This window comes from Ochlerotatus camptorhynchus, unplaced genomic scaffold (assembly GCF_037179485.1).
Source record: "Ochlerotatus camptorhynchus isolate MF236.1 unplaced genomic scaffold, CSIRO-AGI_Acam_v1.1 ptg000099l, whole genome shotgun sequence".
Lineage (NCBI taxonomy): Eukaryota > Metazoa > Arthropoda > Insecta > Diptera > Culicidae > Ochlerotatus > Ochlerotatus camptorhynchus.
Genome location: NW_027040589.1, coordinates 2542958 through 2561589, shown reverse-complemented (window position 1 = coordinate 2561589; position 18632 = coordinate 2542958). Strand labels below are relative to the sequence as shown.

The 18632-nt window shown below is 46.0% G+C and overlaps 2 protein-coding genes across 4 annotated transcripts in view; both read left to right on the top strand.

Annotated features, from left to right (window-relative positions):
- Nucleotides 1-18632, top strand: part of LOC135698974 (uncharacterized) — a 330343-nt gene that overhangs the window by 243471 nt on the left and 68240 nt on the right. The gene's annotated exons all lie outside the window — the stretch shown is intronic.
- The window catches only part of GluClalpha (glycine receptor alpha 1), a 313027-nt gene that overhangs the window by 267312 nt on the left and 27083 nt on the right, over nucleotides 1-18632 (top strand). For all 3 annotated transcript variants that reach the window (XM_065219133.1, XM_065219135.1, XM_065219134.1), the window contains exon 7: nucleotides 17005-17241. In XM_065219133.1, coding sequence (XP_065075205.1) covers nucleotides 17005-17241 — 237 coding nt within the window. The remainder of the gene's footprint in view (nucleotides 1-17004; nucleotides 17242-18632) is intronic.

The window sequence follows — 18632 nt, the reverse complement described above, 5'->3', positions numbered from 1 at the left end:
GTAATAGCAAGTACTGAACTTACCGTTAAATAACAGCTTTGCGAAGAATGGCTAAAACTCAGTCAAATACAGTACCGAATTTTCAGAATTCGTTATGTTTTACTGGAGCAGTCAGCAATGACCAAGTCGATCGACCAGATTTCTACGGAAATGTGACGTTCCAAATGCGTTTTTTACGAATCTGTAATTCATTTTTAACGTACCTCTTATTTTCACTTAAATGCTTATACTAAACTTTTTAAATCGGTTTATTTATGAACTCTGGTTACGGAATTGGATTCCACGGGAATTTTTAACCCGATTTCATATAAATAACATTATACTTAAGTGCATTCTAGCTAATTTGAGGACCAAAGACATTTTTTTATTTGCATCCCTTCAAGGGGTGGTCACTCTACACACTCATTTTGCGCCAACTTTTTTCTCAGTGTTTCTCAGTGTGCCGCAGCTGTACCGACAGAGCCGAGAAGTCATTGAACTGACTTGTGTTTGCTTGTGAACAATGGCTTGTTTGGCAACCCGTTTACAAAAACGACACGGACTCCAGTTGGGACTACACATTACAAGCAGCCGTCTCCAAGGATGCCTGCAACGGACGAGCCCCGTTGCTACACGATCCTACCATCTTCGGCGGAAAGCGACCGTCAATCTGTAGTCAACCATGGATACGGATACGTCTATTAACGTCTCTTTAAACTGTTCCCCTACAAGAGGAGAATTTAGTTCATTCGAGACGGGTTTTAAACAGCAGCTGTTTCATCATTGTGTCCCCCGTTTAGGTCGGTCGAGGGAGTACCTTGGTCTTTAGGACCTTTAGGACTGCCTCTTGTCGAATGAAGTGGCATGACTACCAGTCATTTTCTTTCTAATGCCACTTCAACTTACTCATGCTTATATCATATCGTATAAGTCTAACGCCCTCAGGAAGTTGAGTACAGTTTGCTCTGTACTCCTGTCGTTGAACAATACCTCACGGATTGAACCAACGACACCCATATCTTCCCTTAATTGTGCTCTCGCCGGGCACTCCACCAATAGATGATTTACATCTAATACCGCACCGCATCCCTGGCAGTAGGCCACACTGCCGCTAAATCGAGGTCCATGAGTGAGCCGTGTATGACCAATCCTCAGCCGAGTCAGAACTTTCTGATCTCGAGAATTAGGTGCATCCTTCCACTCTTGTGTAGTGTTCTTGATACGACGCAGGAATGCATCATGGTTGTTATGCCAAGACACATTCCATGCGTATCGCGAGGTCTGCTTCACCCAGCGGGTAGCGTCACTATAGGGCACCGGAGTGGCCTCTAGTTGAGCAAGACGACCCTGGTTAGCTAGTTTATCAGCAGCCTCATTCCCTGGTATACCTGCGTGTCCAGGTACCCATGCAAAGGTTATGTTAGCGTACCGTTGCACCTCTAACAGCCACGGGTGTCCAACCTGCCTATGCTCAAGGGCAGAGAGACAACTCGCAGAGTCAGATAATACAACAGCCTGAGAGCCATTTGCTAGCCTACAAGCTTGCAGGAGAGCATAGGCCTCAGCTGAGAAGATACCACAGAGACCGGGTAACCGGCCGCAGCGGCTTATGTCCTCCCCAGACACCCCATAACCAACCTCCTCTTCGATTAATGAACCGTCCGTAAATAGCTTGAGCCTTCCCTCGTATGAGGCAGCGACCTCCCTAAATGCAGCTTTCGCCACACTAGAGCTAGCCCCCGCCCCGCACATAGCTTTAACCCTCCAATCAACTTTCGGGGCAGTAGCATCCCATGCCCGTTGCCACAGCCTAGCTCGCTGGGCTAACGTGGGAAAATCTACTCCCGTCAAGTCGCTCCACCATTCTCTCGCCCTTGCAACCGTAGGCCTGGCATTGAGAATGGGATCCCTTTCTAGGAGCCTTAGCGCCTTGGTGGCCAGGTCTTCGGTGACAGCATTCACCAAAGGAACCTTTCCATTCTCCACCAACAGAGAAGCTATTGGTGAAGACCTCAGCGCTCCGCTACACATTCTGTACGCCTCATTGTACTGAGGTTCCAGAATCTTGAGCAGGGAGACACCACCCCTGCTCCACAGTTCCGCCCCGTAAAGGATGCTAGGGACAACCAGAGCCCTAGCAACCTTGGTCAATGTACTACGAGAGGCTTCAGAGAAGCGACCATTTAGGGTCCGAAGGATATTCAACTTGTTGTTGACGTTATCCTTCACCAACTTGGCGTGCTTAACAAATCGGAGTTTGTTATCAATAGTCACACCAAGCAGTTTCATCTCGCGTACGGCCTTGACCGCATGCTCACCGATACTAACATAAGGCAGGTTCAGTCTGTGATGATGACCAAAGCAGACGTGCAGCAGTTTGGACTTCTCGGGGGAAATCACAAACCCAACACCATCTGCCCAGTCAACGACAGACACCCTACCGTATTTACCTAACACGATAAGGGTAATATCATCGGCGTATACAATGATGTATACTTCCTTGGGAATGCGTTCAAACACTGAGTTCATCGCAATGAGAAACAGTGTAACCGAAAGGACAGACCCTTGCGGGATGCCATTCTCCAGCAACCTCGAGGCAAGAAGAGCCAATCGGCCGGCAAGGGGTAATCTCCTAAGCAGGGGATACCCGATGTCGTCAGGGCCCGCAGCCTTACCAAGGCCGCGGCGCAGGGCCCAGTTGAGCTCTTCAAGCACGAATACCCTGTTGTAGTCTTTTACTAGACTACACTGCCTGTCACGGGAGTAGCGGTACTCCCCCTCAGCCAATGACTTTACACGCAGGAACTCATCACTGTGATTGCTGTTTGCCGACACCTTGGCAAATTGATCAGCAAAGGCCTCACTGATAAGTCCTGGGTCTTTCGTGTAATCGCCATCCAACTTAATCGCCCTCTCAACATGTCTGTTCTTACCACCGACAGACTTTACCTTTCGCCATAGCTCACCAGAGCTAGTGGTTTCCGATATGTCTGCGGTGAAAGCAGACCATGTATCCCGCTTTGCAGCTTTGATTACGCTTCTAGATTTAGATCGAGCAAGCTGAAACTCCCTCAATCTATCGGCCCTAGAAGGATCATCAAGCTGCAACCTACGCAGCGCCCTTAGACATTTACGTCTAGCCTTAATCGCTGTATGAACTTCTGTCCCCCACCAAGGGACAGTTTTCATACCTCCTCTCCCTCCAGCCTTTGGGATGTGACGATGAGCGGCCTTACTCAAGATTTGGGTCCAGTCGCCTGGTCTCAGTATCCTGTCATCACCAGGCAGTTGGCGACAGACTTCTTTGCCAAAGCTGTCCCAATCTGCCTTCTCAAGGTTCCATCTCAGCCTTGTCACAGTAGACGGGAGGTCTACAGCCTGTGACAATGAGATAGGAAAATGATCACTTCCGTGTAAGTCATCGTCAACCCGCCAGATAAACTGGCTGGCTACATCTCAAGAGGCTATGGCTAGATCAATCACGGACTCTACCCCGGTGGTGGGATCGAACCGAGTCGGTCTGCCATCATTCAGCACTGAACAACCCAACGTGTCCAGTAGCTGATACAACCTCTCACCACGAACGTCCGTCTTATGTGATCCCCAGGAGGGGTGATGCGCATTCAGATCGCCCACTATCACATAAGGGACAGGCAGCTGCGAGATGAGATCTTGCAGTTTGCCGATGACGTTCACTTCCTTGCCAACCCTATTCCTCGGAGCCATGTATAAGCTAACAACAGTCAGCTTATACGGAAACTGAATGGTGACCGCGGTGGCCTCCAGTTCAGTATCCAACTGCTCTACCTTATGTGGTATATCTTCTCTAATAGCCAATCCAGTGCCGTGGATGTAGGCATTAATGTGAGGCTTAATATACCACTTATATCTACCACCGAGATAGTTTGGAGGTAGATCTGCTACCTTGGCCATCGTTTCTTGGAGAGCGACGACACAAGGCTTCAGTTTCTTTGTCAATAGCAGGATCTCAGATAACTTTGATCGCAACCCATGGACATTCCATTGCAGTATTACGTTCGATGGCTCTTTACCATTCTGTTGTGGGACATCAGACATGGTAATTACTTTTTACCGGCAACAGCATCGCTTTTGCGCTCCGATACCGAGTCAACAGGGGGAGAAGGTGCTGTGTTTTCTCCTTTTTTACGGCTCTTCTTACCTCGAGTGTCCTCGAGGCCGGCGGTCTGCTTCCGTTTCCTACGGGTCACGGGAGCAGTAGCCTCGCTCTCACTAGAGTCGAGGTTAACGCCAACTCTTTCGAGTTGTCCAACAAGGGAAGCACATTCCATCTCAAGGCGAGTCTTCGACTCCTTGAGCTGTTTGATCTTCCCCTTGCCAAGGGCGACCTCCTTTCGCAGACTTTCCACCAACTTTTCCAGGAGCTGTTTGTCCTTTTCGGTTGGTGTTTCGGCATCAGGCAAGGGGTCGGTGCCAACCTCTTGGGTTAGCATTTTGCCCTCCCTACCAGTAGCCTTTCCACTCTTGGTAGCAACTTGCGTGAGACCGGCAGGTGGACTAGCACCAACCCCAGTACTCTTGCACTGGGTAGTCCCCTTTTTGCCGGCCTTCGCACCCTTAGCAGATGGAGCTCCGTCTGTTCCCTTGCCCTTAGGGTTCGACTTCGCAGCTCCCTGCTTGGCCTTCTTCTTCTTCTTCCCTTGGGAAGAGAAAAATGGCACCTGCTGACCCTTACCAGAGTCAACAGGTGCCGTCCCAGCAGCAACCGCTGCATAAGACTTACCGCTTCGCTCGTCGCTATAAACCTTCTTGGCATCCCCAAAGGAGACACCAAGGTTGGTTTTTATCTGTAAAATATCAACTTCCTTCACGTAGGTAGGGCACCTACGGTTAGTCGGCTGATGATTGCCTCGACAATTGGAGCAGAAGGCCTTTGCTCCACATTTCTCGGCAACCGGATGGACCCCTGAACAGACCCTGCACCTGGTCTTGTTCTTGCAACCCGCGTGACCATGCCCATACCCATAGCAGTTGTAACACTGCAAGGGCAAGGCGTAGTACGCTCGGGTCCTAATGCTGAGGAGACCAAACTTAACCGTTTCCGGAAAGCTGGTCCCCTCGAAAGTTAACACCACGGATGAGGTGTTAACCTTCCCCTCGCCACTACCCTTGCAGATTCTGTGGACATCTACTACACCTTGTGTAGCAAAATGCTCCTTCAGAATCTGCTCCGATTCGTTGATGATATCAACACTTGATATCACGCAACGAATTTTGTTCAAGGTAGGGTGTGCACCCACCCGAACCTTGAACCCTCCGCTAAGTTCAGTGATCTGCTTCAGCTTTTCAGCATCAGCAGGATCACTGACCTCTAGCACGTAACGCGAACCACCCCGATCCGTGTGGGCCTCAACAGTATGCCCAGCAGAACGCTGAACCGCTGAAGCCACGTCGAGATGGTTCCACGATACTTTACCGCCTCCTTCGATTGCCTCCATGAGGAGAACAATCATCCCGCTGCGTTTATTTTTCGCCAGGGTCCGTCGACCCTCACCATAGCTGACTGTGTTTTTCATTCAATCAACTATGTCGTACGGGAGAGACCCTCTCGGGCCGAAGCCGCCGGAGTCTGTTCCCAATCTATACCCTTGGGGAAAAAATATAGGACAGTGCCTCACCCCTGTCACACTGAACGGAAACACTTAAGACGGGAGGTTCCATCTGCCAGCCCGAATCGCTCCGTTGCTTCAAACGTGGACGCTAGAAGCAGGTCCATACACTCTGCCTACAGAATGCATTCATCCTGAACAAACTTTAGCCACACGAAATCCACTATCTACAATTGTTTAAAGTCCGGTAGACAACTGACTGCCGCCAGAAAGACTGAGCACGGTAATCGGATGAGCCTAAGACATGACTAGGTCCCATCCTGCACACACTCAAAACCTTCGGACTCCCCCGTTCTTGTTCGCGTTTCTGGCTACAACGCATAATAGCCAGCAATCCCACCGAGCACCGCGTGGAGGTAAGAATCGGAGTTCAGATGCACAGATATCGCAAGTCGCCGATCGTCTGGCAGAGCCCGACAACCGTTGACGAGCGTTCTTATGCACTGCTTTACCCGGTAGTCAACCATGGTCGTTCCATCATTCTGCAGGATTTCTTCATGCTGGGTGGTCGGAATGATTGTACGCAATCCGGCGCGAAATGATGTACCTAGTTCATTGGACAGGCATCAGGATGTGCGCTGACAATTCGATTTAGGAGAATCCATGGCTAGACTTGGTGGAGATGCACGGTTGTGTTTTGAAACAAATTGATTATATTGTGGCAACATCAATAACAAATTTTGACACATGCACATTGCACAGGCGCAGAAAAAGTTCAGTGTTGCCAGTAACTTTGAAGATCAGAAAAATTGTAACCATTGGTGCCAAACAGTACCAATGACTGTGCCCAGGTGTGTTCAAGCTTGTTTTTGGCACACTGAACGGAATGACTAATTTCGAAAAAAAAACCGTTATTTTCATTTCCGGGAAGCTTTAAGGTACGTTCAAAATCCTTGAAGGTACGCTATGCTACGCTATTAGTACATTCCAAAATACGTATCGACTTTGAAATTCGTTAAGTTTGTCCTGCTGGATAGATTGACGTAATTCGCAACGCTTTTGCTTGCATCTGAAGCAGTCTTAATCAGACTTCTCTTTTTGCTGCAAACTTCCCGATCTTCAACGATCAGAGAGGTTTGGTCAGAATGTCGGCGATCATCTCTTCAGACGGACAGAACCGAAGTTCTATCTCCCCCGACGCACACCGGTCTTTGCTATAGTGGAAGCGAGTGTTGATATGCTTTGACCTGCGGTGCTGCTGATCGAGTGCTACGAAGTCCATACATCCTTTGTTGTCCTCGTGAATAACTCCAATAGCGCTACGTACTCCGCCTCTACGGTGGATGTTGTTACGCTGTTCTGCTTGCGGATGGTCCAGCTTATTGTGGCTCCCCCTAGGCGAAACAAGTAACCGCTGCACGACTTGCGATCGCTCGTATCAACCACCCAATCGACGTCACAGAAACCCTCCAAAAACTGCTCTTCGGCTTCAGTTTTTCCACCGAGCTTCAAACCGTAGTCCATTGTGTGGATCAAACACCGGACGATCCTTTTGGCCTCGTTCCAATCAAGTTCCGTAGGGCAGCTTACCTTACGGCTGAGAATTCCCACGCTAGCCGCAATATCCGGACGGGTGTTCGTTGCTAGGTACAGCAGTGATCCAATCAGCTTGTGATACTCAATGTTGTCCTTGAGGTTTCGGCTCTCCTTCATAACTTTGAAATACCCAGGGTCGAGTGGATACTTCGAACCTTTCGCACCTTCCATTCCGAACAGTTTTACCAGCTTTCGTATGAAAACGCTTTGGTCCAGAATGATGAATCCATCGGTGTTCCTCGTGACTCGTATTCCGAGAAAACAGTTGATGTCACCCAGCTTGGAAATGCTCAGCTTCACTTGCAGTGACTCTTCAACCTTAGTGATCTCCTCCTGATGTGCACACGTAATCAAAATATCCACGTAGATTAGAAGATATAGCCAATCATCGCCTTGGAGCCGCTTCCGGTACAAGCACGTGTCCGCCTTGCATTGCTCGAACCGCATGCCAATGAGAATGTCCGTAATTGTCATGTGCCAAACCCTGGCCGCTTGTTTGAGGCCGTAAAGACTTTTGCGCAACCTACAAACCTGATGCTCTCTTCCTTTGGCGATGAACCCTGGTGGCTATCTCATAAAGATTTCTTCTCGCAGTGTAGGCCGTTTTGACGTCCAGATGCTTGACGATCTAGCCACGCTGATCTGCTACAGCCAGTAGTACGCGGAAAGTACACTGCTGTGCCACTGGAGCGAAGATCTCGTCGTAGTCCGAACCAAAGCGCTGGGAAAATCCCTGAGCGACTAGTCTCGCTTCAAATCTGTCAACGTTGCCTTCAGAGTCAAGCTTTCGCTTGTAAACTCACTTGTTCCCTACGATGGTTCGTTTCTCTGGACGGTCTACAAGCTCCCAAGTCTCGTTGGACATCAACGAACGATACTCCTCTGCCATCGCATTGATCCACTCCTGCTTATCGACACCACTGATCGCTTCCTTGAATGACGTCAGTTCGTCAGCTTCCATCGCCACCAAGCCCATCACATAGTCACTGAACCTCGCTGGCAAAGTTCCACGGGATGCACGTACTGGCATCTGGCGTTGGTCCGGCTGATGAACGTCTCCTTGCTCGATATCAGCTTCTTCACCGTAAAATACTTCTTCGGCAGACTAATACTCTAGGAAATCTTCCTCGTTTTCTTCACGCTTCTCTTCAACTTTCTGCATCGGCTCCAACTCAACCATTGAACTTTCCACTTCAGACACCTGCTCGGGCTTGCCCGATGCCTGCTTCGCACCAAAATCCACATCTTCCAAGAAACGAACGTCCCGGCTTATTGTAATCCGTCCGCTGTTTTTATCAAGAAAACGGTAAGCTTTCTGTTGATTGGAATACCCTACGAAAACCAGCTTGCGGGCTTTCACCTCCATCTTCTTCTGCTTTTCCGCTGGAATCTGCACCCAAGCTTCACTTCCGAAGATTCGCAGGTGTTCGAACGAAGGCTTACGACCGTACCAACGTTCATAGGGACTCATACCAATCGATCGTGATGGCAATCGATTTTGAATATACGTGGCAGTCAACACTGCCTCGCCCCAGTATGTCGTCTCCCACCCGGCTTCCAACAGCGTGCACATTGTCATTTCCTTCAGATAGCGGTTTCATCTCTCCGCCACCCCATTCTGCTGCGGGGAGTACGGAGCAGTCAACTGGCTGACTATCCCTTCGCTTCTCAGAAATCCTCGCAGTTCCTTCGCAACATATTCTCCACCACCGTCTGACTGCAGCACACGAGGAGTTTTCCCGACTTGAGGTTTGCAAAAACGAACGGTATCCTTCACCTTCACAGCGACCTCTGATTTTCTCCGCAATAGATGTACGACGAAGGTCATGCAAGAATAATCGTCGATGAAAGTCAGGAAATATTGATTGCCGCTGGAAGTAGCAGCCAACGGACCACTGACGTCACTATGGACGACATTCAAAATTTCCTTCGAACCTCGGTTGAACTGACACACCGTACGCACACCACGATCGACCAACTTCATATCTTCAACTGTGCCGTTCCTGTGAATGGCCTTGATCACTTCCGGGTCACGATGGCCGAGTCGTCGGTGCCACGTATGCTGGCAGTTGAGCATGTGGGACAGCTGGACGCTCACCATCGCTTGATTTGGAACGCGTAACTTGTAGAGACTACCGCAACTATCAGCCACTACCGCAATTTCTCCACCGATTTTCCGGATTTCACAGCCATTTTCACCAAATAACACACAGAAGCAGTTTTTTGCGAAAGTACTTACCGAAATCAAGCCGCTTGCCAATTTCGGAACATACAGCACAATATTCACCGGACATCCATCTACCTGAACTCCGGTTATCTTTCCGCTGCCTACACCTTCGACGACTGCCTTTTCACCGTTCGCCAGCATCACGCTCATCCCCTTCTGCTCCTGTAGAGATTCAAAGAAACTTATTTTTCCCGTCATATGCTTCGAGGCTCCGCCGTCCACAAACCAACTCCCATGTTCTGCATTCCCAGCAATCCAAGCAAACGGTCCGTCGAAAACATTTTGCGCCTGCTTTGCCATTGCTGCGTCTGCCTTTTTTGGCTGGCTCGCTGTGATTTCATCCTGCTTCTTCCCGGATGCTTTCTGCAGACTCCGATAGTTACGCTTCAGATGACCAGGTTTCTTACAATGGAAGCAAACCCGTGTCTCTTGACTTCGACTAGCACTTCGTTGCTGACGGGGCTGGTGACGATATTCCACCTTTAACGCTTTTCCTCCTGCAGCAGCAGCTGATCTGGACCGTTCACGTCGTTTTTCGGCTTCGGAAAGTAGCTTGGATTTCACTAATTCCAAAGTAAGCTCTGCACTAGGGTGCTGCTCGAGAGCCGTCACTAAAGCATCAAACGAATCCGGCAATAAACAAAGCAGCATCGCAACCTTCAACTTATCCGTGATGGGATCTCCAACATCCGCAATACGCTGCAACAGCTCGGTAAACTGCTGCAAGTGTTGTTCCATGCCTCCATCTTCACTCAACTCCAAATGCGTCAGTTTCTTGAGCAAGTACACCTCTGATCCCTTGTCGTGGTAATCCTTCAAGGCTTTCCATGCATCCTTGGCACTGGTACAAGTTCTCACCAAACTTTTCTGACTGTCATCAATGCACAGCCCAATCGTCGCGCGAGCCTTCAAATCCGCCTTGGTCCAATCACTCTCGTCCGTAACAACAGCCGGCCTTGGCTTACTGATAACCTGCCATAAGTCCTCCCGAACCAACAACATCTCCATCCGGAACTTCCAGGATTGGTAATTGTGGTTCGTTAGCTTCGGGAGCGGGAAACGTTGCCGATCCGCCATCTTCCTTTCTTCTCATTCGCTCACGGGAACACCACTTTTCTGCTACGGGAACCGCCGGAAACTTTCGCGATTTTACAACCGAAATTTCAACCAATCCGCACCACTAACACTGGGCCCATAACCTGTGGGCGGACAGGGGGCACAACAGGTAAAAAAACACAATGGAAAATCGATTTAACAACGCGGAATAAACGTACAAATCGCGAGAACTTTTCGGAAACGTGTTTTTATTAGTAACGATCAAAGAAAGAACGTTTTTGTTAGAACCCAGCAGGTTCAATCCCAGTCAGCGCCGCCGGGATGATCTGAGGCATAACATCTCTGATCACGCCTTCCTTCGGAATAGAAGTAAAGCCGTTGGTCCCCGGTTCATGATATGATGGGTCGATAGGTAGGATCCACACACTTAAATTTTTTCGACGGTATTCCAACAGTCGAGTAGTACTGCAATTAATTTTGCTGAGATTCAGTAAAACAAACAGATATCATCTAACAAACAGATATTTTGCAGAGATAAGAGCAAAAGTAAATGCCGAGGTAATCGGCTGTTGGAGATTTTGTCGAGCTAGATTAAGTGTGCAGGTGTTGGAGCTGCCCCCCTGGCGTCGGTAGCATTGGTGCTCAGCACGGAAAACAAGATCGCATAATTGGTCAAAAAGACGAGCCCCCAAACAGGAAGGTGCCCCAATGAGTGGGGAGAAGAGCACGCTCTTTATCCACGAAATGTTATCAACAGAGAGTTGGCATTCCCAGTCTACCCGTCCAAATCGCTTTAATCGGGTGCCCTGATGGTCCCTTATGTGGTGAAATATGAAACGCACCTTTTAAAGTGAATTGCACATAACAATGTCCTGTGTCATCACTTACTCACGCATGGCATCTGCCCCGACCAACCTGGCACAACCAAAGAGGAAGAGGAGACAACTGGTTTCTTACTCTTTTATCACGAGCTGGTTCCCGTTTGACAGAAAAGTGGTTCGTTTTTGTTGGGGGCAAGACACCTTTCGATCATGAGTAAAACCGGAGTTAATTTTGAGTAACTCTGAGTAACTCACGTTGCTCAATATCTTATGTACACATAGCAACCTGATTGTTAAATTGAAAATAATGTTGAAAACGATGCTGTCAAGCAAAGTAAGTTGTAGTGCTTTCTTGGAATTTCTGTGTAGGGACTTTCAGGGCGGTTCGATAGGTTTGGATTAGGCTAAAATAATTCAATAAATTCAATTCTTAGAGTAATATAGTTCGCATTTTTATTTGTTTTAACTTCCAGAAACTCAATGAAAACCTCGATGAAAACGAAATTTACACAAATATATAAAAATAATAGAGTACATACAGGAATCTGCATGATTTCCAAAAAGATAAAAATACAGTGTCTTTCCATTATAGGTAACATATGATTTAAGCATGTTATGCTATCTATAAATTCATTGAAAGCTCTATTCGATTTATGATATTACTCGATCATTCTTTAGGGATTAGACGCTTGATATGTCATTAAATGTTGTGTTCTGGGCACAACATTGAGGAAATAAACATATGAGGCCGTGTTTCCAAAAACGGTACGGCACTGTTTTTGGTTATTGGTCATGGACTGATTATTAATGTTAAGCTTCCACAAAGGGTAATTTATTTATTTACTTCTTCTCTTTGAAATATCCTTCGATAATCATTTTCTAAATGTATTGGGAAAATTCATTGGAAGTGTATATCCCCACACCAAAAATGCTCATGTTTCATAAATATCAACTGGTATGGTGAGGAAAATTTAACCATCTTTTTTCTTCCTGCATATTTCAATACAACAGAAAATGTGATGTATGTGTATACTAATGATGATGATTAATGAATGTTTCAAAAATAAGACGAATACAAATTAAATTGTTGAACCTTAATAAACTCCACGAAGCTGGCCAGAGCTAACCTCATCTGGCCTAGAATCAGCAGCTACATAATATACCACAATCAGCAGTCAAAGACCAATTCTATTTACCGCGAAGGAAGTTTAAAGCTCAGGTTGTACCTCAGGTAACCGAATAGGAGCATTCCCATTTTGAAACGGGTCACTCTAGAGAGGGTCCTGTATAGACCCTCTCTAGGTCACTCTCGTCACTCCTGTATCGCCCTAGGTCTTGTTAATCCTCATCAAACGAGGGAAGGCGCCTGAAAGGCATCCAAGCTACCACCACAGAAGCATTTCGTTTGTCCACAATTCGATTTGTTAAACGAGCTTGCCTTGGGGCATAACGCGCCCTAACCCTCACTGAACCCACCTTTTGTCCATAGCCCAAATTGCATTTCCACTTCAAGGTACGGTCTATTGATGAATCTACGTTACGGTCGACCAGCAGATGGAAATGATGATAAAATGAAAATGACGTTTGGCTACCTGTCAAATCGTATGGAATATTTTTTAGTACATCATCACTTTTGTGGTTTTGGATTTCAAACCTAGGTGTCGCATGCACTGGTGCAGTTTCGCGTAGATTCATCAATTGCGAAAACTTCAATAAAATCTTCCAAACATGCAGTTCTAGATAGAGCTGGAATTAGGGCGTAGCAGCTTTTGCAAACAATGATTTCTCTCGATGATTTCTTGAAAGCCAAGGCTCGTTCACTCAAATCAACGTTACTATCGGATAGGGGAAGTCTTCCTCTTCCCGTTGGTTATGTTGATTTGCGTGGCCGTGACTTGAGTTTCGAGAAATCATCGAGAGAAGTCATTGTTTACAAAAACTGTTACGCCCTAATTCCAGCTCTATCAAGAGTTGTTAGGACCATTTGAACCAGTTGAGCAGATAGGACCATTAGAAATGTTCATCGAGAGTTGTCTACTCGATGAACATTTCAAATGGTCCTATCTGCTTTGATCGATTCTCTTCATCGACTTTCTCTTTTGATAACCACGCCTACGCAAATGCATTTGGTGCTATTTTTGCCACACAGTTTGATAGCAGAAGTTGCTATCTTGTGCTTAGAACATTGAACACAGCAGGGAATGCTTTTGAAGTTGAGTTATTAATGGAAGAGAAAGTCGATGAAGAGAATCGTTCGACCTTCTGAAATGTTTATCTAGAACTGTCAAAATCGAGTTCAAAATACTAGCGATCCCTAATAACACGGCATGCTAGCTTTAAGTTTAACAATTCCATCAAACGAACTCACAGCAGCACCTCAAAACGCCTCGTGCGTTCCTCAATAACTCCAAGGATCAACAGAGTCACTTCGGTCAAATGGGCCGAACGAACTATCATCTTCCATCCGAATGAATAGAGCTCTTAGTCTCATAAAAATAAATAAACACTCCGGAAAATCTTTATTTTTGTTCGGTTCCTCTGTCTCTCCCTTGAAGTGGATAACCAAACAGTGAGTGGTGGAGAATGTGAATTTTGTTTACATAAAACTCCTCATCGCATCAGCTTTTGCTCGTAGCTTATTCTGCCCCGACTTCTTTATAGACAGTTTGATGCCACCCATATGCGATGGCGTGACGTTGATAAATCCTTTCTCGTCAGCATAATTTCAGCAGAGGAGGAAAAAACTCCATATGTATGATTGTATGGCGTTTCCCAGTCTCCACGAAGAACATGTACATAAATTGAAAAAAATGAAAAGTTTTTCGGGATGAGTTTCCTTTTTTTGCTTTACTTCTCCCACTCCCACATGAGATGTCAGTGTGATAGCGTCAAGGACGAGAAAAGGATTTTCATCAACTCGTCAACGCCCTTGTTTTTGGTCGAGCGGAAATGTTCAAAAGAAAATTTACCTCAAGAGAAATGCTGATTCGAACGATTTGTTGCTCAAATCGTAGCTAGCGATGAAATGTGTTTGTTTTTCAAAATTAACCATCTCATTCGAGCAGTTGAAAATGACGTTTCCTACCACTCGAGCTTCGAAATAAAACAACATTTTGAGATTGTCGAAAAGTAACCAAAAGTGGTGCGTTTCATAATAGTGAAATCCAACCAGCCACGGCCACCCGTGACGCCGTTGTCGTAGCGGTGATAACAAATGTAAACAGCTTTTGAATTTGAAAACTTGCATTTTTCTGTACGTTTTGATGATCAAAAGGCTTATAAAATAATAGGAAAAATGGTCTTCTACACAATGGTAAGTCGCTTCAATAATATAATTGCTTGCAATCAGGAAAAAAGTTGATTTGTAGACTACTTAAATTTAAGCTCCACCGCTTAACATTACCTTTGTTGTTGCAGGATCGCTGCATTATCTCGGGATGCAACGGAGACAAATTTCCAGCTTTTCGGTTCCGAACTCGGGGAGCAACAAATGTGCGCATTGGAGAAAGGTTGCCACTGTTTACGGGACAGGGACAGAGCGGATATGCTCCCATCATTTTGTTGAAACAGCTTGTTGTCGTGGGGTAATTTGAGATTAATTTCATGTGGCCGATCCCCGGGATGGGAACTTTGCAACATAAACCCCTTCCCCTCAATTCTTGCTTTGCTGCTGATCTACTGATCAGCAGCTACCAGGCACACAATATGCTAGGTCTGGAAATCCGCAAGCACGTAGTCCCCAACATAATCCAGTATATTCAGGGCTGAAAGTCTCCTTAATAAAGATATAAAAAAAAATATTCAGCAGACTGACTTGGACGTTGATTTCGGGATGGGAATCTGCAATCATACAAATCATAACCTCAATAATTCGTTGGTCCCAGGAGGCTGGCAACCCCATTTAAATCTTATACGTTTGACAGTAGGCAACATCACGGGCCTTATTTAAATCTGGGACGGGACTTGATTTCGGGTAGTGATTTCGAGCCAATTTGCTGTCAAATCCAAGCCAGTTTCTAATTGGTCGATTTGACAGTAGCAATCGCGGAGTAAAAAAAACAGAGGGATTGCATCAATCTGGCTGGCAGTGATGCCAGAATCAATGTTGACGTCAATGGGGTTGTTAATTGTTTATATTTTCGAAAGGAAAGTTGACAAATTGAGTGCACTGCGTGTTTTAAGCGATGAATATTGTTTTTTATTGATGTTTGTTTTTATTGTGTTGAGCAAAATTGATGTACAAGCTGCTAGACTGCAGTAGAAACTCCGAATAAAATCCAAATTAAAATAGAAAAAATATTTTACATTCCTGGCATCATTGGTCAAATCCGTCAAACACCACGCACAACTTTCCGAAGGGCATTCTTCAAAAACATTAAGAAGAGTGAGAAGCTCGACTGACAAGTTCTGTCCCGGATTTAAATTCGGCCCGCCTGACGTATACATGGTGGAAATGGACGGAAAATCGTGTTATAAGCAGAAAGACAAGAGCAGATGATGATCTGCCGGCTCCGGTGGTGTAGTGGTAAGCGTGACTGCTTTCTAACACCCCAATGGGTCTGGGTTCAATCCAAAGCCGAGGTCGGTGGGATTTTTCTGAGGCATAAAAATCTCTGGTCACGTCTTCCTTCGGAAGGGAAGTAAAGCCGTTGGTCCCGGCCCATGTGTGTTGAATGGGTGCGATATCCTACGCAGGTGTGGAAGCTGCCTTCCTGCGCATTCGGTTGCCGTCAATGGATGGCAATCGATGTCAATGGACATTTATATAAGGTCTGGGCCAGCAGGCAGCTTGCTGATGTTAGAAGCAAAAATGTTGTAAACATTGCTGAACATCTGCGAACAGATAGAAATACGTCACTGCCAACAGCTGTTTCGTGTAAAAAGATAAACATTGCAATAAAATACGAACACCACTAAACATTTGCACATTTCACTAACACCAATAAGCCCTTTGGCCCAGACATTATATAAACGTCATTGAATCGATGTCCGTCGGTGATTGGCACTAGATTGCGGAACAGAGACCGACGTTAAATAAAGGAAAAGAAGAAGAGTAGATGATATCATCTAAAACATGGCCGCCAGTCAGGCCTCTGGTTGGTAAAGTTTTGTGAAATCGCGGGTAGAAAGTCATGCTTGAACTGCTTGACGAATGGCATTCACCACCGATGTGTCATTTAAAATGTAGCACCCAATTCCACGTTACGCAATATTCATACTTTTCGACGTTCGCAACCGCAAATTATCCTGTGACAGCTTTGATGTGCTCTACATAAACCATAAAGGACTCTTTTACATCCACGGCAGGAGCCACGTTGAACCCGATCCACCGTCGTCCATGCCAGGGAACAGCACCGGTAGGCACAACAGCAGCGTAACCACAGCATCCCTGAACTGACATGAAAATATGATACATTATTTATCGCTTTTAAACCAGCTTCCCCCTGCCCCCACTCCGTCACTCTGCGCCAAACAACAAGCCATTATTGCTTTGTGCGTAACAGGTCCTTATCGACAGGAAGTTGCTCTGCCTCGGCGTCGTCGGTTGTAAGCGTGTGTGTGTGTGTCTATTTCACCATGTTTCGATCGCTCTGAGGGGAAGCGGAAAACCGAAGCAATTTCCGACAGTGTTTTGCTGAGGTGCGAGATGCTGGTTATCTGCTTCCTCTCCTCGTAGCACATACTTATTACATTTGCATTACAAAAACCTATTTCTGTCTCACCTTGATTCAAACAGGACGCCTCAAGTACCTGACACTGACCGAGGCCAACCGAGTCTGGATGCCGGATTTGTTCTTCTCGAACGAGAAGGAAGGCCACTTCCATAACATCATCATGCCGAACGTGTACATCCGAATCTTCCCGTACGGCTCGGTGCTGTACAGTATACGAATCTCGCTGACATTGGCCTGCCCGATGAACCTCAAGCTGTACCCGCTGGATAGGCAGGTCTGCTCGCTGCGGATGGCCAGCTGTAAGTATTTATTGCCCCTCCCTATCGCCGGAACTTGTTTTTTTTTTTTTTTGATAACAGAGTAAACGTTAAGGGTGTGCGATGTATCGAGATATTCCGTGTATTTTGCTTCGAAACGAAATCTTTTGAAGCTGTTTCGCTTATTTCACTGCCAACATTTCAAAGGGGCGTAATTGCTTTTGTAAACAATGACTTTAGCCGTCAATTTCTCACGAATGAAATATTGCCTCTCCAAAATTACAATGCTAGCTGCTAGAGGAAACATTCATCTACCTGCTGGTGTCATTATTTTTTATGAGTGAGCTTTCATTCGCGAGAAATCGACGGCTAAAGCCATTGTTTACAAATGCAATTACGTCCCTTTGAAATGTTGGCACTGATTTGTTGTTTCATTTCATTCCGTTTATAGTGGAAAATTGCGTTGAATGTCGTCTATTCACAATATTCCTATCAAAACACATTTCCGGAAAACGACGAAATAGAATATGTTGTCCTTTAAATCTGGGAGAGAGTGATAAATGAGTTATAGACCTGCCTAGTAAATAGTAAAGATTGATGATGTTTTGAGGTTGCGCCAATGCATTGGTGAATTACTATGAGAAATTATTGAGTTTCACTTATAGCGAATTCGTTTATTAGCGGGGTTTTTGTCAGTGCGAACCTCAACCTAAGGTAGGCTTTAAAAACAAATGATCAAACTGACGTTTATCAGAAAACAAGCAAACCCAATCTTGATACCCGATCCAGGTTGGAACTGAATAATAAACGAATTCGCTATTACATTGCTCTAACCTTGGTTGTAGTTGTCCAAACATTGAAAAAATGTGATATGTGGTTGTCATGACAATGATTAACAAGCCTGTTGTTGTGATGAAATTGATACTGTTGTGTTGCACATTTTCATCTGTCAAATACCATATTTTGCAAGGGGCAAGACAGCTGTACTGGTGTTGTTGCGATGATCCACATTTAGCACAAATGGAACATTGACGAATGCAGCCTTTTATGTAGCTGTTCATCCCAAGTCACAATAGATTAGTTTTGGCCAACTTCATAGTTGATTCTATTCCGATACTTCGCTCATGTAGATCATCGAAGGGATGCAGGAATTCTTTCATATCTTTTTTTGTCATGCTATTTAGAATTATTCAGAATCCTCCATTTGGGATGACAGTAGTCCTCCCTCAATCATTCGCTGGAAGGGAGATATGATTGGTTCTACAAGCACTGCGATAACTTCAGGCACTCCGTAGCCATCGGTGTGCTTAGGAGCATTCCACACCAAGTTCTTGACCTCCAAACCGACCTACCAATCGTTGGCGTTCGCCTCAAGAACCCCGCTAACTTAGCTATCGGCTGTGCGTACCTGCCCAACTTAGATGGAGACTTAA